The sequence below is a fragment of the Colletotrichum orchidophilum genome, assembly GCF_001831195.1.
Source record: "Colletotrichum orchidophilum strain IMI 309357 chromosome Unknown Scaffold_35.1, whole genome shotgun sequence".
NCBI lineage: Eukaryota > Fungi > Ascomycota > Sordariomycetes > Glomerellales > Glomerellaceae > Colletotrichum > Colletotrichum orchidophilum.
Window position 1 is genome coordinate 469 of NW_019172991.1, and position 23,812 is coordinate 24,280.

At 54.7% G+C, this 23,812-nt stretch overlaps 10 protein-coding genes across 10 annotated transcripts; 5 read left to right on the forward strand and 5 right to left on the reverse strand.

Moving 5' to 3' along the window:
* Nucleotides 1-590: 590 nt before the first annotated feature.
* On the reverse strand, nucleotides 591-1,163 carry CORC01_05087 (uncharacterized protein; the record flags this gene model as incomplete). Its single annotated transcript, XM_022616733.1, has 1 exon — nucleotides 591-1,163. The coding sequence occupies one exon, from the start codon at nucleotides 1,161-1,163 to the stop codon at nucleotides 591-593; it is 573 nt and encodes a 190-aa protein (XP_022476657.1).
* Nucleotides 1,164-1,652: 489 nt separating this feature from the next.
* Nucleotides 1,653-2,974, reverse strand: CORC01_05088 (ran GTPase activating protein 1; the record flags this gene model as incomplete). The annotated part of the gene is made up of 2 exons (XM_022616734.1): nucleotides 1,653-2,723; nucleotides 2,783-2,974. 2 exons carry the CDS (start codon nucleotides 2,972-2,974, stop codon nucleotides 1,653-1,655), a joined length of 1,263 nt encoding a protein of 420 aa, XP_022476658.1.
* A 609-nt stretch (nucleotides 2,975-3,583) lies between these two features.
* On the forward strand, nucleotides 3,584-4,783 carry CORC01_05089 (uncharacterized protein; the record flags this gene model as incomplete). The annotated part of the gene is made up of 2 exons (XM_022616735.1): nucleotides 3,584-4,103; nucleotides 4,158-4,783. The coding sequence occupies 2 exons, from the start codon at nucleotides 3,584-3,586 to the stop codon at nucleotides 4,781-4,783; spliced, it is 1,146 nt and encodes a 381-aa protein (XP_022476659.1).
* Nucleotides 4,784-5,588: 805 nt separating this feature from the next.
* CORC01_05090 (uncharacterized protein) lies at nucleotides 5,589-6,325 on the reverse strand (the record flags this gene model as incomplete). Its single annotated transcript, XM_022616736.1, has 4 exons — nucleotides 5,589-5,875; nucleotides 5,953-6,057; nucleotides 6,135-6,258; nucleotides 6,320-6,325. 4 exons carry the CDS (start codon nucleotides 6,323-6,325, stop codon nucleotides 5,589-5,591), a joined length of 522 nt encoding a protein of 173 aa, XP_022476660.1.
* A 795-nt stretch (nucleotides 6,326-7,120) lies between these two features.
* Nucleotides 7,121-8,911, forward strand: CORC01_05091 (iron only hydrogenase large subunit domain-containing protein; the record flags this gene model as incomplete). Its single annotated transcript, XM_022616737.1, has 1 exon — nucleotides 7,121-8,911. One exon carries the CDS (start codon nucleotides 7,121-7,123, stop codon nucleotides 8,909-8,911), a length of 1,791 nt encoding a protein of 596 aa, XP_022476661.1.
* Nucleotides 8,912-8,954: 43 nt separating this feature from the next.
* Nucleotides 8,955-9,989, reverse strand: CORC01_05092 (uncharacterized protein; the record flags this gene model as incomplete). Its single annotated transcript, XM_022616738.1, has 2 exons — nucleotides 8,955-9,684; nucleotides 9,814-9,989. 2 exons carry the CDS (start codon nucleotides 9,987-9,989, stop codon nucleotides 8,955-8,957), a joined length of 906 nt encoding a protein of 301 aa, XP_022476662.1.
* A 965-nt stretch (nucleotides 9,990-10,954) lies between these two features.
* On the forward strand, nucleotides 10,955-11,364 carry CORC01_05093 (uncharacterized protein; the record flags this gene model as incomplete). Its single annotated transcript, XM_022616739.1, has 2 exons — nucleotides 10,955-11,129; nucleotides 11,243-11,364. The coding sequence occupies 2 exons, from the start codon at nucleotides 10,955-10,957 to the stop codon at nucleotides 11,362-11,364; spliced, it is 297 nt and encodes a 98-aa protein (XP_022476663.1).
* Nucleotides 11,365-12,315: 951 nt separating this feature from the next.
* Nucleotides 12,316-12,768, forward strand: CORC01_05094 (uncharacterized protein; the record flags this gene model as incomplete). Its single annotated transcript, XM_022616740.1, has 1 exon — nucleotides 12,316-12,768. The coding sequence occupies one exon, from the start codon at nucleotides 12,316-12,318 to the stop codon at nucleotides 12,766-12,768; it is 453 nt and encodes a 150-aa protein (XP_022476664.1).
* Nucleotides 12,769-14,295: 1,527 nt separating this feature from the next.
* CORC01_05095 (uncharacterized protein) lies at nucleotides 14,296-14,712 on the reverse strand (the record flags this gene model as incomplete). The annotated part of the gene is made up of 1 exon (XM_022616741.1): nucleotides 14,296-14,712. The coding sequence occupies one exon, from the start codon at nucleotides 14,710-14,712 to the stop codon at nucleotides 14,296-14,298; it is 417 nt and encodes a 138-aa protein (XP_022476665.1).
* Nucleotides 14,713-18,778: 4,066 nt separating this feature from the next.
* Nucleotides 18,779-23,447, forward strand: CORC01_05096 (uncharacterized protein; the record flags this gene model as incomplete). Its single annotated transcript, XM_022616742.1, has 3 exons — nucleotides 18,779-18,879; nucleotides 20,737-21,951; nucleotides 22,004-23,447. The coding sequence occupies 3 exons, from the start codon at nucleotides 18,779-18,781 to the stop codon at nucleotides 23,445-23,447; spliced, it is 2,760 nt and encodes a 919-aa protein (XP_022476666.1).
* Nucleotides 23,448-23,812: the final 365 nt, after the last annotated feature.

Consider the following 23,812-nt stretch of genomic DNA (forward strand, 5'->3'; position numbering starts at 1 on the left):
GGAAGCAGGAGTCAAGGGCAAGCACCGCCACGAGAGTGAAGACTTAACCAAACCAAGGTAGGCAGGCCATAACATTCCAGAGACCAAATCTACCGCGCTGGATTGCACGCCAGCACATGGTTGGTAACCAAGCGCTGCGCCGCCCCTGAGAACAATGTCTCGGCTGATAAGCCGGTTCAAACAACGAGCGAATCTGCAATTCATTATTTTGGGTATACTTCTCCTTTTAGCGATTGAAGAGAATCGCCACCCAATAGTCTTGTCCCACGGTCTCGGCGACAGCGACCTGAAGGCTGATTGATGCAAGGCAATCAAAGGTAATCTCAACTCCGACTCTAGACGACCCAACCACAGCGCTCACCATCGCGAATATCCTCCTAGAGGTGCCTGAGGTGACTCGAGGACTTCACTTACATGCAGGGCGGCAAAGACTCCAACAATCCAACAAAGACCCCCGATGATTCTCTTTTCATCTCTGTCTCGTCTCCTAGCGTATCTCTCTTCCTTACATTGTGAACGAAGGTGGTATTGGGGCTCGGTATTCATAGGCTCCCCGACAGCCCGACTTAACAACCCCCTTCCCCTGGTCCTCAAGCCCCCTTGCTGTCGAGCCCCTGCATGCCCATCTTCCCCCTCAGCTCAACCCTCTCAAACCCCATCAACGCCGTAGGCGTCACCGCAAAGACCCCAGTTCCGCCCAGTAGAGCGGCCAACACCCACCAGTCCATCTCCTCCCAAACCCAGCAGTCCCTCCCATACCCTCCCTCGTACATGTACATCGCCAATCCGAGTAACGCCGCCGCGCTGACCAGGAACGCCGCCGCCAGGCCTCCGATGGCGAGCCGAAACCACGCTACGCGCGGTACGTCGTAGGCCACCACGATGTATCGCGCAACGACGAGTCCCACAATGGCCTGGAGGATCGGGGCCAGGACAAACCCCGTTTGTGATGTTGTGAGGTGGTGTTGTTGTTGCTGCTGCTGGTCAGAGACGAGAGGAAGCACTAGGTTTTGGTGGTATGTGTAGACGATCCAAGAGAGCAGCGTGCTTGTTGCGAACGTAAGGAAGAAATAAGCCAGTGCGATGCGGACAATGAAGAAGGCCAGTGCAACGTCCCACAGGATCTCAATGACAGAGTCCGTCGTTTTGAAGAGGTAGTCCATGACGCTAGCTTGGGATTGTCAATGCAATGTGCGATATGTTTCCAGTTGTTCGTGAAATGTGCTCGTTTTTTTTTTCCTTTCGCAACTGTAATCCTGGCAGGATGGCACAGTTTCTCGTCTACTATATACTGGTATCTAAGCTCACGCGATTCCATTGTGCCGATCTTGTGACCTGGCATACCCACGGATGCCGGCTTCATGGGGTGATTGTGGACTGACGAACGGGGTTGGCGCTGCCCCAGACATGCCACATGTTTACGACAGGCCTCATTACCTGGGGGAACGATCTCGATTTCCGGATCGGCCAGTAACCGACATGTTGCAGATTAGGAAATAATCTGCACGGAATAGCCACGCAAAGACTGTTTGGGATGAAGTGTAATTTTGGGGGGGTATCGTCTCTGTGTCCTCACTCCTGTATATGGGGGGGCATTCCTCTTGCGTTCCGTCATCTAAACCTTTAAACCAAAGAAAGTGATCCATACATCTCTAGAGCTCCGTCTTGGCCAGCTTCTTGGCCAGATCGTCCACCTCCTTGTCTTTGAGCTGGACGGTTGGCTCCTCCTGTGCCTCCTCAGCCTCCTTGGTGAGGATCTCGGCTTCCTTCTCAGCATTGAGGTCCTCCTCCTCTTCAGATTCCTCCTCTTCCTCATCATCAGAGTCCTCTCCCTCGAGGTCGCTGAGGCTGTCGAGTCCCCAAGCGTCCTCATCAACTATGTCGCCACCAATCTTCTCCTTGCGCTCCTCGAGGAACTCGCGGATGGCGATGATAGAAGGGTCCTCCTCCTCAACCTTGTTGCCGTTGAGCTCAACCTTCTTCAGCGCAGGCAGAGACTCAGTGACGACGCTGGCGATGCTTTCCAGTGCCTTGGGGGTAATGTCGTTGAAAGCCAGACGAAGTATCTCCAGCTTGTCCTGCTTGCCCTTAGCAAGAGACCTGGCGACAGTCTTGGTGCCCTTGGGCGTAAGGTAGGCATCGTTGAGGCCGAGCTCCTGCAGGTTTGTCCAGGTGGGAAGGACTCCGGCCAGAGCCTTGGCGCCATTTGTGGTGAAGGTGTTGTCCTGGAGATCAAGGATGCGCAACTCGGTTGCGTTGTTCAAGCCCTCACTGATGAGGTGGCTGATTCCCTCTTGACGAATGCCGTTCTGAATCATCCTAATCTCCTTGATCTTGTTGTGAAGGCTGTAGGCCTTAGCCCAGGCCTGCATACTGCCATTCTCCAAACGGTTGCGACCGCAAATGACAGTCTCAAGGTACGGAACTTCCTTTCCTTCTTTCCTCGCCGCCTCCTTCTTGGCGTGCAGCTCAGAGAGCGCATCCGCCACCAGAATGCCAGCATGGGGGCCGAGGCCGTTGTTGTTCAGGTAAAGGTGCTGCAGGGGCACGTGGGCAGCCAGGAAAGCGACGACAGGGGCCTGGGTGTTGATACCAAAAGCATTGTCGTTCAGGTTGATCGTCGTGAGCTTAGGAAGGTTGAGAATGGAGGTAAGGAGCGAGGACAGGGCCTCGGGGATTTCGCTCAGGAGGCGGCCGGTAAAAATGTCGGAAAGATCGGCGGACTGGTTGGTTACTTATGATTAGCGGGATGGTTGGACATATGGAATTCTCGTCCGCTTACCTGGAGGTTCTTCTTGGTGGCCAGGACCTCACCAAGGAGCTTGCAAGCACCGACTCCCAGGGTGTTGCCCAGGAACTTGACCTCCTCGACGTCGGTCGAGCGCAACCCGGCGATGTGGGGTTCGAGGTCGGCACCCGTATCGAGCTTGAGACCCTTTCCCTCAAGAGAGAACACCTTGCGCGTAGTCGACATGATGGATTTGTTGATAAGCAAGGAGTGTTGGAAAAGCTGGTAGCAAGGTGGCAGCGAATGCGCAAAATGAATGTCTGTCGGGGGTGTTGATGGCGGGGGAGGGGTTAAACAAAGTCGCTTTATTTTGTTTTCGTCGAGACCCCGAGTCACAACTGCAGGGGGGTGAGCCCGGGTGGGTGGGGCACCAACTGGCAAGGGGTGATGGCTGCCATCTTGCTTGACAGTTGTCGACCACTGGCCGTGGAATCTCACGTTGCCCGAGGCACCTGGCAGAGTTGGTTTGGTGCGTGGACCCACCAGATGAGCTCTGTGAGCCGCGCTGCTCGTCGCGACAGCCTGGATCGAGCCCAGGCGCAAACATCATTAAAGTTGTCAAGAACGAGGCCGGTGGTGGCTTTTCTAGCGATTGACTTGCATCCCGCTGGCTCCTCCCAATCAATTCATCATTCTTTCTTCAACAGCGACAGATAACCCTTCTTCCATCCTATCAGTTCCCCATCTCTTTTCCTCTCGCCACGATAATTCTTACACCTGAGCCATCGAACAACCCATCGCCATCCATTGCCGCATCTTTCGAAGTGCTAGTTTTCCATCACCCAACGGCGCAACATGGCTCGTGGAGACTCGACACCGCCCGAATCACCCCTTTCCTCAATGGACAACAGCGATGCCTCTGAAGAGGAGGTTCACGATTACGAGGATGAATCCCTCCTCCGCCCTTCGAAGCGCCAGAAGCTGGGAGCCGCTTCAACGACATCTCCCGCGGTGGTCGCGGAACCCGAACAAGAAGCTGTACCTGAGCCGGATCCCTTGGAAGGCATGTCGGATGTCTCATCAGACACCTCCGGCGACATTCCCAGCTCCCCAATCAACGCCAAACTTGACGAGGAAGACTTCCAAGAGCAGGTCACTTCGTGTGCCTGGGAAGGCTGCGACGCGGGCGATTTTGGCAATATGGATAAGTTGGTGGAGCACATTCACAGCGATCACATCGAAAGCCGGCAGAAGAAATACACATGCGAATGGACTGGATGCAGTAGGAAGAGTATGGGGCACGCCAGTGGTTACGCCTTGAAAGCCCACATGCGCAGCCATACTAGGGAGAAGCCCTTCTACTGCTACTTACCAGGTTTGTCATTCTCGTTCCCAAGGCCGCAGAGCACATTGGCTAACTCGTAGACAGAATGCGATAGATCGTTCACGAGATCTGATGCACTAGCCAAGCACATGCGGACCGTCCACGAGACAGAGGCCTTGCGTCCCTCCGACCCTGTCCCCAAATCTATGCAATCGGGCCCTACAGGAAAGGGGAAGCTCAAGATCATCATCAAGACTCCTCAGTCACACGCCGCGGGACAGGATGATGCCATCGATGATGGGGCAGACGACGACGAGCTCTCTGCCGACCTCTTCACTCCCTTGACTGAAGATCACGGCTTTACTTCCGAGGAGCTCAAGATACCGCTCGAGAGGCTGTACAAGCTCTGCAGATTCCAAGTCAAGTGGGCGCAAGAGGAGTCGGTCAAGCTGGCGGAAGAAGTCAAGTATTGGGAAAAGCAGTACAAGGACCTCTGGCGCGAGAAGGAGGTTCTCTTTTCCCAGGTTGTGAAGAGTGAGGTCGACTGGCACGAACGTAGACAAGCAGTACTCTCTGGTGCAGCTGACGTCCAGCTCTCGGGCGTATTGGAGAGCCAAGAGGGCAACCAAACAGCCACCAACGGAGAGGACGCAGACTCCCAACCACCTTCCAAGGCCGAAGCGACTCTGGCAAACGGAGCCAGCTCCACCGAAGTTGCCGCAGCTAGTTAGAGTCAGCCTTTGGTATCCTGGGAGAAGTACGAGAAGTGTTATTTGAAAAGTATCGACTGGGACGGCGATCTCGGCGAATTTGATAGAGTGCCACTGGGAATGGGTTGAACCCCCTGTTCCATATGTCTATTGTGGCCGTACGAAGGCTTTCTACCTTTTTTTTTATCGCACCCTGAGGCCTGTAATAGTATGCGCGCGCTTGATGTGGCTGAGGCAGTCGAAGCATCTACAAGAAACGACGAGTTATTTGGACCAACACCACCGCCCGAACAGGGTAGAATGCGGAAGAGAAAGCAGAGCGTCACACACCCTCATTAAGGCTATCATGGGACAACATGAAGCAGGCGTCCGGCAAGTGCAAATGAGACGAGGATAACCACAGCATCCCGCTCAGAAGCAAAGAGCATGGAAAGTGTAATTTGACGTTTGAGGTGGTGGCGAACATCACGGGAGTCAAGTGGGTGGCGAGCGGGCAGTCGGCGCACGGAGTGTATGTATACTAAGGAGAGGGTTTCAATTGCTGCATTTGAAAAGGCAGTAATACGACTGCTTTGCTGCTCGATCTCGTTCCTTCTCCTGTATAGCCCTGTGCACTGAATGTGCCGTCTTATACAGATTTTGTTGTAGGCATGAAGTGTGAAGAAATGATGTCTGTGTAATTGTAATCACTTCAACCACAGGTTCACAGGCACGCTCTCTCAATTTCACCGAGTAAACATCCCCTCTGCCTATTTAACAGCATCGGCTGACTGTCATTTTGATTTATGATGAGTTGCGCTGGCACACACCCACACACACACTTTCTCTATAGGCCCTTCTTCTTGGATCGGTACGACTCGGTATTCTTGAAGGGGAACGAGCTGGTGTCCTTGTCGTAGCCGTGTTTCTTGCTGCGACGTGACTTGTCGCCGGCGAACATGAGGCACCAGAGGCCGGAGACGGCGAACACGGTGCTGCCGAGGCAGCCGAGCGCAAAGGCCGTCTGGCCCGTCCTCAGCCACCTGCTGTAGCAATAGAACCCGGCGGAGGCGTGGTGGATGGAGGAGAGAACCAGGGCTGCGTTTGCGTAGGGTGAGACGGTTCCCGCGGGAGCTTTTTGGGAGAGCATTGTGTGAGCAATGCTGAGGGGTGTTTGGGCAAGAGGGGAGAAGGGGGGGGATTCATCTTACTGAGGTCTTCGGATGCGAGGGGTACTGCCCCTGAGAGGGTTACGACGAGGAGGCCGAGGGTCAGGAGGGCGAAGCCTAGGGAGCGGGCAAAGTAGTCCTCGAGAGCTAAATGTGATTGTCAATGCCGGAGCTCAACCGAGTTGGATAGAAGGGGGAGGGGGAAACGGAAACGGAAAACACACAGCCTGCGGCATGCTGGTAGTCATCGGGGCGGAGGAGATTGGTGATGAAGCGCGGCCATATGATGAGCGGGATGGCCTGAGTTGCGAGCCAGCCCAGGTTGCCGAAGCTGAAGGTTGATATCGCCTGTTGTTCATGGCAGAGCTGTCAGCAAGTTCCACGAGAAGAGGAGTGGGGAGTGTCGTACGTCCATTGGGATGATGAATGAGCAGTCCTTGAGTTTTTCTCTCTATGATCTATGATCTATGATCCGAGTGTAATGGATAAGCTTGAGAGCTATATGAGATACAGCTTTTTGGAGCTTATGTTGCTGTAGTATTGGAGCATCATAACGCTTCCCTCGCGCTTGAGACGACCTCAGGGAAGAGGTCCCGCAGTCCGTACCAAAGCTATGACGGGCCGACGTCATTGGACGGCCCTCCGGCACGGACAGAGGCGCGTCCAGCTGCAACCCGAAGCCCCTGTAATCAATTCAATGGGCTTCTCAGGGGTACAGTACCTAGTGTACAATGTAAGGGTGCTGGCCGATGCCGCGGGGGCTTGCCCGCCCGTCTCCTGTACACCTTTTCCAACCCGCCACTGAGTGGGTGCCGATTTCGCAAGTCGGATCGACTGCACTGTCAGCGGCGGGACGTTGACTCTGCAAAAAAACCCAGTGGTGGGGGATGGATTTGCAATCACCTTTTGAATCCTACCTACCCTCGTTTGCGCATCTCCGGCCTCGCGGAGCTTTCATACAACAACAAAAAGGTCAAGCCACTGCACTGGTCCATAGAATTTCTTTTTACCACTTGGGTTGTGTTGCTTCAGCGCTCATTACCAAAGTGTGGGTTGAGTTCTGGCATCTCTCTTACAACCCGGCGCCTCACACTTTTCGCATCGCATCTGCGCATTGCCCCGCCATACCTGAGTCGACATACCACCTTTCCTCCCCTATTCACCCGCCTGCTCCCGCGCCTCACGACACACTTCGCAAACAACCGACAAGATGAGCGCAATCCTCTCAGCAGACGACCTCAACGACTTCATAAGTCCAGGCGTCGCCTGCATCAAACCAATCGAGACCCTCCCCTCCGCCCCTCCCCCTCCGCCAACAGACTCCTCTCTGGAGCATGAAGTCATCCTCGACGGCCAACCCGGCTCCAACACCGCTAGCAACGCGCCCCCAGCCGAAATCTCCCTCACAGACTGCCTCGCCTGCTCCGGCTGCGTCACCTCCGCCGAGGCTGTCCTCGTGAGCATGCAATCCCACACCGAAGTCCTAAACACCCTCGACTTTGGCCCCGCGCTGCGCATCGTCGGCCCGGACCCATCCACGGGCCAGTTCCGCGTCGAGGGGCTCGAGGACGAGAACCGCAGGCTCTTTGTCGCCAGCGTCGCCCCGCAGACGAGGGCGAGTCTGGCCGCCGCAGCGGGGAACGGCACGACGGAGAGACAGGCTGGATACATGTTAGAGGCGCTGTTCGCCGGGAAAGAAGGCCTCGCGAGCGGGGGCAAGCACGGCAACGGCTTCACATGGGTCCTGGACACCAACGTCGCGCGCGAGGCGTGTCTGGTTCTCGGCACCGACGAGGTCTTGGGCGGCGGTAGTGGCACCGAGGGCGCACTGTCATCGTCGGCGCCCGCGACAAAGCCCATCCTCACGTCCTCGTGTCCCGGTTGGGTGTGCTACGCCGAAAAGACGCACCCCTACGTCCTCCCGCACCTGTCGCGCGTAAAGTCGCCTCAGGCGCTGATGGGCACGCTGATCAAGACCACGCTGAGCAAAAGACTTGGGATCCCGCCAAGCAGGATCTGGCACCTGGCCGTCATGCCGTGCTTCGACAAGAAGCTCGAGGCCAGCCGCGAAGAGCTCACTGATTCGGTGTGGGGACCCGGCGGAGACGGAATGCCGGGGAGGGGCGTCCGCGACGTCGACTGCGTCATCACGAGCAAGGAGGTCCTCATGGTGGCCGAGTCAAGGGGGCTCAATTTCTTTAATCTACCACGGAGCAAACCCGTTTTCCAACGCACCTCCTTCCCAGACGCGAGGCTCGAAAAATTCCTTTTCCCGGCCCATGGGGCGCACCGCTCGTCTGTAGCCGCGGGCTCATCCGGCGGCAACCTTTACTTCGTCCTCCAGACCGTGGCCTCCAAACACCCTAATTCCCAGATCCAAATTGTGCGCGGACGCAACGCCGATGTCGTGGAGTTCGTCGTCGCTTCCGCCACGGGAGACCCGATATTCAAGGCCGCGAGGTACTACGGCTTCCGCAACATCCAAAATCTGGTCCGCAAGCTGAAGCCGGCGCGACCATCCCGTATGCCCGGCGGCAAGGCGTTTGGAGCCGCCAGGAGACCCACCGGCAAGTCCGCCGGACTCGAGTACGCCTACGTTGAGGTCATGGCCTGCCCCGGCGGCTGCACCAACGGCGGCGGGCAGATCAAAGTTGACGACCCCGTCATCGTCGATCGCAAGGGCTACGAGACCAAGCCAGGTCCTCTCGAGCAGAAGGACTTTTTGGCCGAGGTCGACGAGGCCTACTTTTCAGCAGAGGACTCTGACGGCGAGGACAGTGTAGCAGATCAAAGTGGCGACCTGCGAGCGGATGTCGTCGATGGAATTTCGCCTTCTTACATTCGAGATACCCTGGCGCATTGGGCGGAAAGTACTGGCATAGACTTGGGGAGACTGGCCCTCACCACGTATCGCGAGGTAGTCAGCGACGTGGGCAAGGACAAGGCTAGCGACACGGAGCGCGTCGTTCAGCTGGCGGGCAAGATTGGCGGAGGCTGGTAGTTTTCTCCTTCTTTCTTTTCAAGGGCAATAGGATAGTAATAATTCATCCTTCTTTGGTGCCTCGCTTGGCGAAGCCGAATCCACCTCTTCCAGTCCCATCCGGTCCGCGTGGAGCTCGAATGGCCTGCTTGGGCTGATCCTCGACTTCTCTCGGCGTGGATCGCCCAGAGTGCGGGTTGGAGCCATCGCCCCCGCGCTTCTGCATCCCGAAGCCGCCTCGGGGCGCGTACCCGGGATCATAGAGCTCGCGGCCGCTCTCGGCACGAACGGCGTCAGACCTGCTGCTGCCAGGTCGTCGGAGGTCCTCTTGTCGGTTCGCATTCACTCGGTATCCGCCTCCGCCACCGCCGCCGCCACGACCGCGTCCCCTACCGCGGCCGCGCCCTCCACCGCCTGGTCCTCTTTCGTTCTCGGCGCCTCCCCTCGGCGGGGTGACGGTGCCCGGACTCGAAGCGCCGGAGGAAGGGTTCGACTCGCCAAAGATCTTTGCACGCGCCTCCTCGTACCGTCGCTGCTTCTCCTCGAGCTCGCGCTGCTGCTTGGCTCTGATCTCCTCGGGCGTGAGCTGCGGTTTCTTCTCAGCGTGCTGGTCGTCTGCGTCGTCGTCGGCGAGGGAGAGGTGGGAGAGGAGGCCGGTGACGGGGTCGCGCCTGGCAATGGTTCGGGGCGCGGGTTTTCGGCTGAGCACTTTGACCTGGGGTTTGAAGCCCGTGGCGAGGGGCACTGAAGGTTGGGATTCGAGGAAGGTCAAGGGCGTGGGCGCGGGGGAGTCGCTGTTGAGAGGGGGTCAATTATCATGTTATCTACTGCCTTGTTGCGACGATCGCCGCCAATGGGAGTATGTGGGATAGGTCGAAGAAAAGGCTGTGGGCTGGGGTATGGGAAAGTCTGGGAAGACATACGCCGATTCCCAAAGCCTACGATTCTGCTCGGCGTGCTGGGCGAGACGCTCCGCCTTGGTCAGCAGTACCTGCGGTTCAGGCTGTACCTCTGTGAGCTGGGCATCAAGTTTGTCGGCTGCGGACTCCCAGTCGTCATCCTCCCAGGCGTCAGGCACAACAGCGCCCTTGTTGACCATTTTTGCAATTCGCTGTGTGGTAGCCCGCTCTGCGATAATGTGACCGTGATGGTGGGGGAAAGCAGCCTCACTGGGTGCTGAAGGCTGCCTGCAAAGGTGAGGTGCCCTTATTGGGGTGGGCGGTCAGTGAGGAGCTGAAACCTGGAAGGAAGAGCGTGCTGTGACCGTGACGAGGCGAGCGGTGATCCAGGCTAATTTAGTAGCATTGGATGGATGTAAATGATAAAGGTGAACACACAAAAGAACCAAAAAGGGAAGCAGGTTGTCCAAGGATTGGAAAAGTCGATGCTCACAACGATGGTAGAAAAGAAGGTGGGATGAAATGAGGTTAACAGGCCCCTTGTTGGCTGTGCCGTGGTCAGAGGTGTCGAGGGACGGCTATTTTTCTTTTTTTATTCTTTTTAGCTTCCCTCAGCTGAACCGAGTACACTGCAAATACTTTAACTTTTGCGCTGAAGTGGGATGAAACCATGTACCCTCAAAGTCTCCCCTTCGGGCTTGTGTGGAGGGGCACCAGGGGTCAGCAGGCGCATCGGATCTTGGAAACATCCTTGGAATGGTGGGGTTGGCCGGGCCGGGTGACAGGCAGGCGACGACGTCCATTCCCCTCCGTCACTTTCACCTAGGTTTTATCTCACACAGGCGCGTAAGCAGAGCTGCGACGGAATCTCATCAACTTTTGTTTCTTTAAAAAAGAAAAAGAAAAAAAAGCCAATTTCTGAAACAGCAGCTTCATATTTTGATCCTCCCTCGTTGCCGTCCTTAGCCATTGTCCAAAGTCTCCTATCTCCATTTCCAGCTCTTGGCGCATCTGCCCATTGCCAAATCGGGACATTGGAGGTGAGTTTAACCGGTGAGCGGTGACACAAACCCCAAATATATACGTGGACAGGCACTCATAGTCTATGCCCGAAATACACAGAGCTCGGCATCTTCCTTTGCGGTGGAAATCGACAGCAGCAGCAATGGCAGCCGGCGGCGCAAAGCTCCAGACCCCCAGCTCCGAGGCCGGAGGAAGCGCCCTGGATGACCCCAAGGCGGCGGAGGCGGCGGCAGCGGCGCCGAGCTGGAACAACAAGAAGTTCAGAGAAGAGTTTGAGTCTTTCAAGTCGAAACTACTCGACCAGAGATTCGACCCCAGTAAGCCAGTCTTCCCTCCGTGAACCAGGAGCAACTGCTTCAAGGGGCTGTCTCAACGGCATCGGCGGACCAAGTCAGGAGGACGGGGCTCAGCTTACACATGGGCAAAACAGAACACTTTCCCGACCCGTTACTTCCAAGAAGCGGCTCTGATCCCCGAAATAATCCCAAGACGACACCGGAGGCTGAGCGCCGGATCGACCAGATCATTGCCGAGTACAAGGCCAGAAACTAAAGGGGCGGGCGCGAGAGCCTTCCCTCGGTCTACGTCATTTTATTTATTTTAATATTTTGGGGGGGCTGAAGATGTCGTTGACCAATGCTCGAATCTGCAACTGAGAAAGGCGAAGAAAAAGAAGGGTCTTGAAGGGTCTTGAAGGATTGTGACCTTTTTCTTTTTGTATGTGCGCGTTTATGTGTGTGGATGTTTGTAATGTATCAACTCTTTGTCTAGTTGCATGTAGGATTCTGAAATAGATGAGTTTCATCATTCTGGCTGAAAGAAAACGTTTCATAAAACCTACATTCTTTCAATTGTCAAAAATATGGAAGTCATGGGAGGAACTGCCTTGATCTGGAAGACAATTACCTGGTTCAGCGGTCGAGTGATGGGGGTCGCTGCTAGAGCCTTGTGGAGCCTTTGAGTGAATGGGCAGGTAGTCACGCGGACCAGATGGGTTCGCGGTCATGGTCATTCACCTCTCTCACCACCCACGTATTTTTTGCCTCAAACAGCAGCTTAGCCAGCTAGGCAGTGATAAATTCCCGATTTCCGTCTGAAGCCTTGATCACCCGTCGTTGTGTAACTACTTTCCTAAATCAGGCAAAAGCAATTTGTTCACCTTCGACAATCAGTCTTCTAGCTTGGAGAATATAAAAAAGACTCGGTTCCGAATCTTGAGCCTCTTTCTCCTCCAATACTCTTATTTCAAATGACAAGAAGTGAAACAAACCAAGAACGAAATCTCAAGATCAACGGGTTGAACGAGCCCATCTTGTCTACAACTCGACATCACCACCAAAGGCTTTTCATCCTCCTCGATCTCGACCACTTCAACAACGCCAGGCGCTTTCAAACCAGGCGCATCGATTATTTACCTTGACATCACACCAACCAACTTCACCGTCGAACAAAAACTCATCAGGGAACTAAATGACCTCAAATATCTCCAACAGAGATCTTACCATGGCCAACCCCCAAACCACAAGCAAAAACTCACCCATCGGCGCCGGCGCTGTCGTCGTCCCCGAGATCAAACTACCCAAACCCATCACCACCAAGTCCGAGACCCACCGCCGCCGCCAACACCACCGCCCCTCCGACATTGCAATCTTCCCACCCAGGAAAACCGACATCGTCCTCGTCCGGACCGCAAGATACCTTCCCAGCCCCCGACTCCTCCAGTGGCACCAACAACAAGTCTCCCTCTACGCGGCGCGCACAAACGCCTGCTCCTCCTTTTCCGTATCGGCCTCCCTCGCGGCGACGACGCACAGGAAGCCCAAGATCCTCCTCTCGACGCGGAACCTCACCTGGGTGAAGGCGAACAACGGCGTGTGGGTCAAGGTCCCGCTGACGACGAGGAATCGCCAGATTGTTCCGAAGAAGAAGATCCACTTAAAGGTGAAGATGCAGTGATGAGCATCTGAAGATTAAGGAGGTTGGTTGTTGGTTGCCTACTTTCGACGGCACGGGGTTCGACTTGAAGAATTCTGACTTGGTGGAAGACAGAAAGCACAAGGGCAATTAGAGAGATACCCCCCATCGTTTGGACGTCGTTCGATACAGAAAAAAGGCAACTATTATTCGCCTGGTTCTTTCGGAAGCATATCGGTGGCGTTTTCATTGTATTATATGGACATGGAGCGATTCCGCATAGATCCTGGAGATCCCACACGGGGAGAGCCGTGTTTTCATAGAGTCTGGTTTCCACTGCTATAACAACGATATCTGATCAGCGGTATATCCCTGGGATCTGAACATGAGGAACAGCATTGCCAAGGTGGCTGGCGTGTTGGAAGCTCAAGCACGAGGAAACAAAACACGATAGATGCTCAAGCAGTTCTGAGAAGCGAAACTAATAGGGCATGTTAATCATTCACGCAAAAAGCCTGCACACCAAGGTTGAACTTGCGCCTTGCAACCTTGATGATAATGACGAGATCAGTTGCTCGGATAGTTTACACATGGTGGGCTTAACTTTGATGAGATACCAATTAATATGACTACTCTTATGTGATTATAGTCCAGATGCATAGAAGCTAATTCACACAGACACCAGAGGAAGAATGGATCCTTGTTGTGTGTAGTTTAGTACCGCAACATTTGTTGGAGCTGGCCTGGGTGGAAATCAAGCTGCTCAGGCGATCATATATCCGTCCAACATTCCCAGTGCATAAAACCTATGAAAGAAGGTCGATGACTTGAATTACGTTGGCCCAAACCTTGTACATAGCTATGGTTCTCTCAGATCGATCTAGATCGTCCGGCTTTGGCACACGGCAGAACGAAAGGCATCGACCCCTCATCGGCAGAACACGGAAGCACTGACGTCGAGCTTGCATCTCGACGCATTTAGCTCCCAACGACAAGTGAAGCTCCTTCAGACCTAGCCTGTATAATTATCAGACATCTATCGATGCCGACCGGGATCTTGTTTGAGCTGCCAGAAGCGCGTACCAAGCACGGTGATGCCAAACTACCAGCCACAATGTAGAAAGTATTCATGTGAGACAGGGACTCTAGATGTACGAAGGGTCGTACAGAACAGCACGTACAATCGGCATGTGGGTTCCGAGAGGGGGTATGTCAATAACGAACTCGGGCCACAGCTAGGACGAAACCTTTGCTTTGCCGAGTGACAAACCGGGATGGGCGAGGTGCAGATCCGGCGGGTCGGGTCGAGTGTTCTTCGGACGAGTATCGCTCAGGATATTTTGTGGTTGCGAAACGTTGGTAAAAGACGCGCGGTCGCGCGGTAGAGAAGACTTGAAGGAGAGTTTGAATGTACATTAGCACGGGGCTTCGGTAGGAGAGGTTCGCTTGCTGTATCTGGCATTGGTCCATGTACTTGAGACTCCTGCATAGGTTGGGCTTTTCTTGTTGGGAAAGTGTCGGCTTTTCTTTTCATATATGTTATCAGACGGAATTCTCTGTGCCGAGGAGTCATAATCCATCTTCCCATGCGTTTCCCAGGCATGCGCTGCATTCTTTCCGATTAAGCATGCTCGTGTCGCTAGCGTTTCTCGTATAGCGGTTTGAGGCACTTGAGCGGCTACGCAAGGCATGAGGTTGGCTATTGTAGCGGCTGAGTGGCATTTTAGCGAGCTTAATGACTCGTTGAAAAAAAAAACCCCGCAAACCCGCAAACCCGTTGTGTTTCTTATGACGGGCAACGTCGGGTCGGATGGGACGGGGAGCAAAGTTGGTGGTCCCACGCCCACGTTGAGGTGGACGAAGGAGAGGCGGTTGGCACAGTAGAGTCCACCGCTGTAGCCTGTAGTGTAGCGGCGGGACGGCATCTCCACCAGAGATGGACGGCGGGGAAGACCAATTGGCGGTTATCGTTGGACTTGCGTCCATCTTGTACCAGGCGTGGGGGAATGTCGGGGTTAAGGACCTCGTCATCGAGGTGCTGTTAAGTGAACCGCAGCGCAGGTAGCTACTTGAGGTGTAATAAAGCAGGATTCGAAAGGCATCCCGCAGTGTAAGCCTATGGTCGCAGTGGTTGGTGCAACAGTACCGATACATGGATCTGGAATGGGGGTGACAGGTAGAGAAAGGCGAGGCAATGCCACCTCAGGTCACACAGGATGCGGATTTGCGAGTTGTCGCCACGAAGCCAGTGGTCCTTGCAAGACCTTGACGCATGGAGTTGACTGATAATTGAAGATCTGTCGGTGTGGTAGGACGGATGCATCAGGTGAAATGGACTGACTAGCTTAGTGTAGAGGTCAGGAGGGAAGAGCAAAGTGGAAAATGCTAGCCAACATGCCGGCTCTATACCCTTGTTACCTCAAATGCTGGTAACAGCTGATGATGTAGTGTCTCTAGGCAAGTTGGCGCAGTTTGCAACGGACCTCCCCTCATTGGCGTGATTGTGTCGCTCTTGACTTCCTCAGCTAGAGAAACTGTCTCGGTTCGGTATTGACGAGGCCGAGCTCCCACGCTCCCCAGCACTCTACCGTACGCGAGCACGTGGCGAGGTAGGATAAGCCATGCACTGTACTGGTAGGTATGCCGGTCAGCGGTTCAACAGCAGTCGTTTCCAACTCATCAACTGATAGGCCAGACTGCGCCGCCACAATGCCGTCAAATTCCTTTTGCTCAGGAAAACCCGTCGCCTCTGGCATGGAAAGTTCAGCTGTTTTGAGATCGGCGAACCTGCGAGCGCGAGCTAGACCAATGGGCTGAGCATGCGATGCCTTGTACCACGTCGAAAGCTGACAACATGGAGGACTGAAGGCAGTGGCGGTTTTCCTGAAGTAGAGGTTGGTGAGTGGATGTGGACAGGGCCGAAGCAGAGCCCCTTCTTGGCTCGGCGATGTAAGTAATGGATCACGCTTGGATCACAATTGTGCTGCAGGTGTGGCCGTGGGAGGTAAACCGATAAGTGATAGGATAGCAAGGCCGCCTGTATGGGATTGATTTGTACTGCGTGCCCTGGAGTGTCGGTAGCTGTACTTGGTATCCGTACAATGTAGACACAGAGTATTGTTGCATGGTGTTGTATTGCAGCCAATGCGTCGCTGGAAGAGCTGATGTTGATGTTGGTTCGTTGAGACTCTTGACTCATCCACCTTGTCAATCACATTGTCCGTCAAGCCCACCCACCCCGGCGGTATGCTCGCCCTTGTTAAATGGATTATGGAGGGGATGGCCCGCTGGCGGGTCGACATTTTGGTTTCCCGAGGAGGATCCCTTGGGTCGGCGGTCTCGGAGGGATGCCGGCAAAGCCCCCACAAGCCTGTCTTGTCCGCCGACGCGATGGTGAAAGTACCGCGAAGATTGCGCCGTCTCCCCGTGGCGTTTTCTCTGTAATGACCTGTGTCGCGCAGACCCGAAGATGATGTCGTGGAGATTGAGGTGGCAGGTCTGCACATCTCGGTCAAATCGCGGGGGCGCTGAACATTCCTCTATAGATGTTGGATCCGTTCTAGAAGGTCGCCTGGAACACTATGCCCCTGCAATGGTGCAAGCCTAGCCAAAGTGTGGCGCGATGGCGCTCTAGGCAGAGTGTATTGTGTTTGCGACTGACTGATAAAGGTAAGCTCCTGGTGATGGGACTGAATCACACCCTTGAGGTACCTACTACTACCTTAAGGAAGATATCAAAGCATAGGTAGCATGTCTCATAGATACTTCTGGCGGAGGGCGCCGAGAGACAGACGGGGGATGGAAGGAGAGACGGATCCAAAAAGGGATTCGCATGCAAGAGGCAGGCGGGGTGAGCTGCACCCGCACCTGCACCTGCACCGGCTCCGGGGCAGCAACTTGCAGATGTCGACGAGATGCAGCGCGAGGTATCCGTGCCTCATGAACTTTGAGTGACTAACTAGGCGTACAAAGGCAACTGCATTGATGAGATTGATTAGCATGATTACCTAGGTACTTGTCTCCTGAGTCCTCGGGGTAAATGGAAAAGATGCAGTCATCCAGCCAGTCGCATTTTGATTGTTGCCGGGACGTAGGTAGGACGCACAGAGTCCGGTAGCACCGGCGGTTTGGCCACTGATTTGTGGAATGCTGTGGAGGCAATCCAGAACACTTGGGAAGGTCTTAAACTCCCTAAAACGGCATTCCGGACCAAGTACGGATACTCTCCTGACCCTCTCCGCCCACGTAAGTGAGTTCAGAGTGCCTTAGGTATCTATCCTCTCACACGGAGTGGAGGATCAAGACAGCAGGCAAGTGAACTGGGCGGCTTCCATTGAAATGAATGTCTCTCTCCTACCCATGTGCCATGGCGCTGTTTCTCTCACTCTCTTTTCCGGGGTTCTCTCACATCTACCTTTGCACTGTATCATACTCACCAAAGGTTCCTCAGGTGAGGCTAGGTAGGTACCTAAGGTAAGTTACTAGGTATGCGATACCAAGGCACCCTTCAGGCTGTGTGTGGAGTTATGTTTGGCCGCCGCGCTACCTAGGCACTTGCCATACTATGTACCTTACCTTGCACCTGGACCGGCACCTTAGATTGTGACTCCTCTCCCTGACATCGTCGACGTGAGAGCTGAGGCTGGTTTGCCCGGAATTCCCATCCTCTTTTTAAACCTTTGCCCCATGCGCTCCCCATGCGCTTAGGCAGGGCAGGGCTTTCCCATATAACAACCTCAGCACCGAAGTCACCATCTGGGAACCACATCCAGGCGGATATCGGGTAGGACGCAGCCTCCATGACAGGCACCTACCTTCCACAGCGACCCCACTTGCAAAGAGAACAGGCTTGAATCCCCTTCCCAAATTCCTCCCACGCCTCTTACCTCACTCCGCCTCACCTCCTCTCCTCCCACGCCCACGCTCATGCTCGCATCCTCCTCACTCACCTCATCTCACCGGACCGACGACCACTCACTCAGCTTTATTACTACCCCACGAAATACTTGGGGTGCCTAACAGGCCAACTTCTCAACTCACATCAAAGGTTAACTCCCCATGCTTGACCTCATCTCGACTGCTCCGTCTCCACCTCGAACCCAATTTTTCCAGGTTCCTAGAATCGGGTCGTTTCTCCTCACGAACCGGAACCCTCTGCGCAGTAGACTACGGGTGCCACTTCACCACCAGCCCCTCCCGACATCCGTTCGCTTTCACTGGACGCTGTCATCACCATCATCACGGACTCCCTGGCTTCCATTCGGGCCTTAGACCACCTCACTCCATTGACAATTGGACACTGGCTGGGCTGCTACGCTGTCGCTGCTGACCCACTTTCACACGATACCCAAAATACCCTACCACGGGATACCTCACTGCTCGCAGCCGCTCTGTCCTCCTACCCGGCCTGGTATTGGACCTTACCTTATTCCATTGGTGACGGACTCGAATTGCGCACCTCAGCTTGCACAGCGCATTTGCCTCCACAGCTGGGCAGCCCGCGCTGTGCGCAGTCAATCCAGGTCACCTCTGCCATACAAAAAAGAAAGTAGGCAAGAGTCACGCCTTCTTCCCCTCTTGTGCTCTCTCCCCCTCCTCCCCTACCGCCTCCACCCTCCCGCCTCCACTCCCACGCACACAACCTGAACACAACCCGATCTCCTACGGATAGCGTGGCCGGCTCTCTCACCCCATCCCACTCTCTCAACTTCTCAACCCCCTCCAGCCAAAAAAATCAAGTCTCCAATTCCAACTCCGAAAAATCACTTCACCCGCAACCGCCACGGCAGCCGCATCTCACTCGCCGCCGCTCCCTCTCACAAACCACATTCACCACTCTCACCGCATTCTCTCGCACACACACACACACGCACACACACGCACACCTGCGCCAGAACTCACCCCAACTGCCACCAGTCTCTTGCGTCGACCAATCCTTCGGCATCGCGGCGATATCACGGGCCTGTTTTGACGTCAACCAAGGATTCAGGCCTCTGCCTCGACTAGGCCTTCACCTTCACCGTCCGTCACACAAAGACACCAGCCAGCAACCATGTCCGGCTCCGAGGGTGCACATGCAAACACAAACACAGGCGGATTCGACCTGTTGAAGCGGGCGACACAGGCCATGATGATGTCAGGCTCGACTTCTAGGTATGTGCAATCTTCCGTTATGCGTCTCTGTTCTACATCCTTTGCATCCTTTGCCTGCTATGCTCCTATTTGGACCCCTCTTGCACCCATTTCTCCTCGTCTCTGCCCTCCTCCGATAGATACCACATTTTTGTACGTCCTGCATCTTGTTTCGGCCGGTGGTCTGCTTTACCGAAGGCTCGGTCAAAGCTATGGCGCTAGCTCGCCTGCTCCCTCTGTCCGGCTTGACGCCTTTCCCATTCGCTTGATACCCGTTCTTTATTTCCTTTTCCAGATGGGACTTTACCCCCGGCCTACCTGCCCATCGTCTGGCTGCTTCTCCCAAGCTGGAGTTGCGCAACAAAGTACTATTTCCTGTCTCCGTCCCTGGGCCTTGCGGAAGTTCGAGACTTATCCGCTCATATGTCATGGACCCTTTTTCGTTTTCCTGTCACGACCCCGTCACATCACCTTGTTATTTCCATATCCGGAACTGCCCCGCGGCGTTGGGCCCTAAAAGGAGCCTTTCTCTTGAAGGTTGCCCCTTCCTTGCGGCATGTCCTCGTCGTACATACACACATACTACCCAAAAGCGTGGCGATGGAGGGGTGGCTGGCGAACGAGGAGCCTTTGACGGGACGTCCACGGTCGCCTGCGCGCTCCTGTACCCGATGGTTTTGGGGCAGCATGTCCCTCATTTGGCTAGTGCCAGAGGTCGATGCCGTCAACGGCCCCTTCAGCCTACCGCTGAGGGATCCCAGACGATCCCGGACGGCTGTCCGAGGCTGCAAGCGACTGAGCTTGTTGCCGCTACCACTATCACGTCCATTCTCACCCTTTGGTACGGCGGTCCAACAGCTTCGTTTTGCCTGGCCCCCCCAACCGGCACATGTCCGCCGTGTGGGCGCCGGTGGCAGGCATACCTGAAGCTGACATATACTCTGTGGCCCATGTCTTCGTGGGTGAGGGTGATATACGACGCATCAGTGCAAAGTCCTGTTACACCCCTCACAAGGACTTGCTTGCACGTGCAAATCACTGCGTACCCCTCGTCCCATCCCTCCCCGTACCCATGTCTACCTACCTTACCTGAACCCTTCGTTCGGTCGCCAATGTGGTGACAACACTAAATGATCGCAAATAGAGGTGTAGGGACGCGGGGGCCGCCATAGCCAGAGCCAGTCCAAGAGCCAATGCTGCAAGAGGCTTATCAAAGTTGCGAGGCCTGACTCGTCCAACGATGATCCTGCAGCCGCAGGAATAGTCATTTGTTCTTGTCCCAGTCAAGTCAGCATTGAAGCTCTCCCTGCACCTCGTCGTCTGAATGGTGGTTTCCCCCTCTTCACTTCCCCTCGCCCGCGCAGCGTCTTTGCCCCGCCATTGCATTTACTAAAAACCTCCGAACCAAGGTCTTGACTAGTGTTCGAGGACCTGTGTAGACGGGGCGACTTCGGAACAAAAAAGTCCACTTTACTTATGTTCCCTAGTTGACGGCTCTTCCCTTTTTGTCCTCTGCATCATCCCCCCCTCCCAAATTGCACTACCCGGCTAGCTATTGCGACGGCATCCTTGCTTCCACCCACGCCCAACAGAGGACGAAGAGAGAGAAAATTTCCCGTTCTTTTCCGTCAGAGGCACACGGAGACGCACACAGGCAGAACTCCTACCTACTGCGCCCCGCCTCGATTCTTCGTCCTCACCAAGTGTGGACATGGTCTTGGCAGCCGTCATGAGCTAGCTTTTCACTCTAAATTTGCCTCCGCTTTTCGCTGTGTTGCCCAGCGTGTCATCCCTCAGTTGTCCAACCCACGATTTCCCCTCCTCCGCGCAGTTTCCGCCACAATTAACGATGAATCTCACTGTTAACCACCCCAGCAGGACTCCTGCCGCCGCACCTGACGAAGATGGCGCGGATCAGATCGGCTTTGATACGCCCCGCTCCGGGGTGGCGACTCCTCAACCCGATCTCCATGACAAACGCCTGCCGGGCATTATGAGCTACTTCGGTCAGGTTCGTACAGATTCTTCTCACAATTCTGTATCTGCCCCTGTCGCGTCGGATCGCAATCGAGGACAATCGCTTCCTGGTCCCTCAACGAAACAAGTCGAGACGGACAGGAAGGCTACTCAGGTCAGCTCAGTGGATGCTGTGCCCGGTGGCGATCCTGAACCAACATCCCCATTACTCCCCCATCCCGAAGAGCGGCCATCGTCACCACACATCTCATCCATGGCACTGGTGCAGACATATCAGTACCCGACACCGCCGATATCCAGACGGTCGTCGGCGGGGCTTCTGAAGAGAAGTTTGTCGTTGCGATATGGAGAATCACGGTCCGCGGCATCCTCATCTGCGCGACCGTTGCTCCAAAGAGGCGTCACAGATCACCCGCAAAAATGCCACAGCCTAACCCTCATGTCCCAACCTTCAAGCATCGTCACAACTTCTGTTGTACATGCGCATCACATATCAAATCCCAGTCTTCACAAGCCTATTACACCAACATCCCCCATCCATTTCCACGTTGGTTCAGCGCAGAAAGCCGCTTCCCTTCACAGCTCTTCGTCAGTTGATCAGCTCAAGAAGCTAACACAATTTGCGGGATTCAAGAGCGGCCCACCGACACCTACAAGGGCGCTTTCAGCCGCGCAGCCGTCTCAGGCCGAGGAGAGGTCGAGTAGCAAGAGAAGCAGCAATGAGACGGTCCCTCCCAGCGGCATTCAGACGCCCAGCCGGAGCGGCACCACCGGTGCTCAGGTACCCGCTGCGCGCGGCAAGCTCACGATCAAGATCGTTGAGGCAAAGGGGCTGCGTCGTGCCAAGGACCCCTATGTCGTGGCCGTTTTCCAGAGAAGCGAGCTCATCTCCGGAGGTCCGCGCTCTGTCGAAGAGGAGGACGATGTGAACTTGCCAGCGCCGTCGTTTGGAGGCATTCCAATTCAAAGACAAGGCAGCGACTCAGGCAGGCCAGCCATGTCTATCCCGATGCGCAGCCGTCAGAGCAGTAATACCAGCATATCCGATTATAACACATTCCGCAACCGTTCCCGCCGATCCTTCACCAGTCCAAAGTGGGATGCCGAGGCAGAATTGTAAGTTGGCGCTATGTTCTAGGCACTGGGGCGTTGGCTGACTTTTTGACAGCGACGTTGTTGATTCAAACATGCTGGTTGATATTTCCGTCTATGACCACACCGACAAAGGCGAGGAGTTCTTGGGTCAAGTCGATTTCCAAGCCAACAGAGACTCCAACAACCCAGTACGCGGCTGGTTCCAGCTCAAGGGCCATGCCGACACGATGGCCGAGAATGCTCCTACCGGGGAGATTTACGTGGAGGCTGTCTACCAGCGAACTGAGCGAAAACATTTTGGTCCAGAAGACTTCCAGATTCTTAAGTTGATCGGCAAGGGTACTTTTGGACAGGTCTACCAAGTCCGGAAGAAGGATACCGAACGCATCTACGCCATGAAGGTCCTATCCAAGAAGGTCATTGTCCAGAAGAAGGAAGTCGCCCATACCGTTGGTGAGCGTAACATCTTGGTTCGGACAGCCATGTCCGACTCGCCCTTCATCGTGGGACTCAAGTTCTCCTTCCAGACACCGTCAGACCTCTACCTGGTCACTGACTACATGTCTGGTGGAGAACTATTCTGGCATCTCCAAAAAGAAGGACGGTTCGATGAGCGAAGAGCCAAGTTCTATATCGCAGAACTCATTTTGGCCATCCAACACCTCCACAACAACGATATCGTCTATCGTGACCTCAAGCCGGAGAATATCCTACTGGACGCAAATGGCCACATTGCCCTCTGTGACTTTGGTCTGTCAAAGGCAAATTTGACAAAGAACGACACCACCAACACGTTCTGCGGTACAACCGAGTATCTCGCTCCCGAAGTTCTCCTTGACGAGTCAGGATACACCAAGATGGTGGATTTCTGGTCGCTGGGAGTTCTAGTTTTCGAGATGTGCTGCGGTTGGAGCCCCTTCTATGCAGAGGACACCCAACAGATGTACAAAAACATCGCCTTTGGCAAGGTCAGGTTTCCTCGGGACACCCTGTCACAGGAGGGTCGCAACTTTGTGAAGGGCCTGCTCAACAGGAATCCCAAGCATAGACTTGGTGCGACAGACGATGCGGAAGAGTTGAAGCGCCATCCTTTCTTTGCCGACATCGACTGGGACATTCTGGCCAAGAAGCTCATTACGCCTCCCTTCAAGCCCAAGTTGACATCCGCAACAGATGTGTCGTATTTTGATCCCGAGTTCACCAACGCGCTGGATAACAACGGCTCGCTTAACGAACGGGCTGCTGCTTTGTCCAAGGGATTCGCAACATCGACACCCCTTTCACCCTCTGTGCAGGCCAACTTCCAGGGCTTCACCTTTGTGGACGAGAGCGCTCTCGACGATCACATGAGAGATAAAAGCCGATATGAGGACGAGGAGATGCGTGATTCTCACCATCAGGACGATGACTGGGATGACTTGGAGGACATGAACCAGAGAGGCAATCGCATGAGCGGCATCGTGCGCACAACCACCAACGAAGAGCAAATGATTGGTGGTGGTCACTTTGACGTTTGATGAGTGTGCAATCTGGGTTTACTTCTGGGTCATTTTTGGGGGGCTCTATTTTCAGGACAAAGAAAAGTTCATACGACCTTTCTCTCTCTTGCAGAAGCAAAACATGGTCATCAATTACGAAGACCAAAAACGAACATTCATGGATTTAGTGCATAAGGGCGGGTCAAACTTTGCATGTGATCATTGGGAGGAGGTGTAATCGGTACATGGCGTTTGGGCTGAGCGATGAACATTTGGATCCTGATCGGCCCTCAGAATGCTGCTTTTAAGCTGATCGAAGCACTCACACACGACAAGAACAATTACGACAACAACAATAACAACAACAATACGCTTCATGAGGAAGATTTGGGTACTGTGGAGCA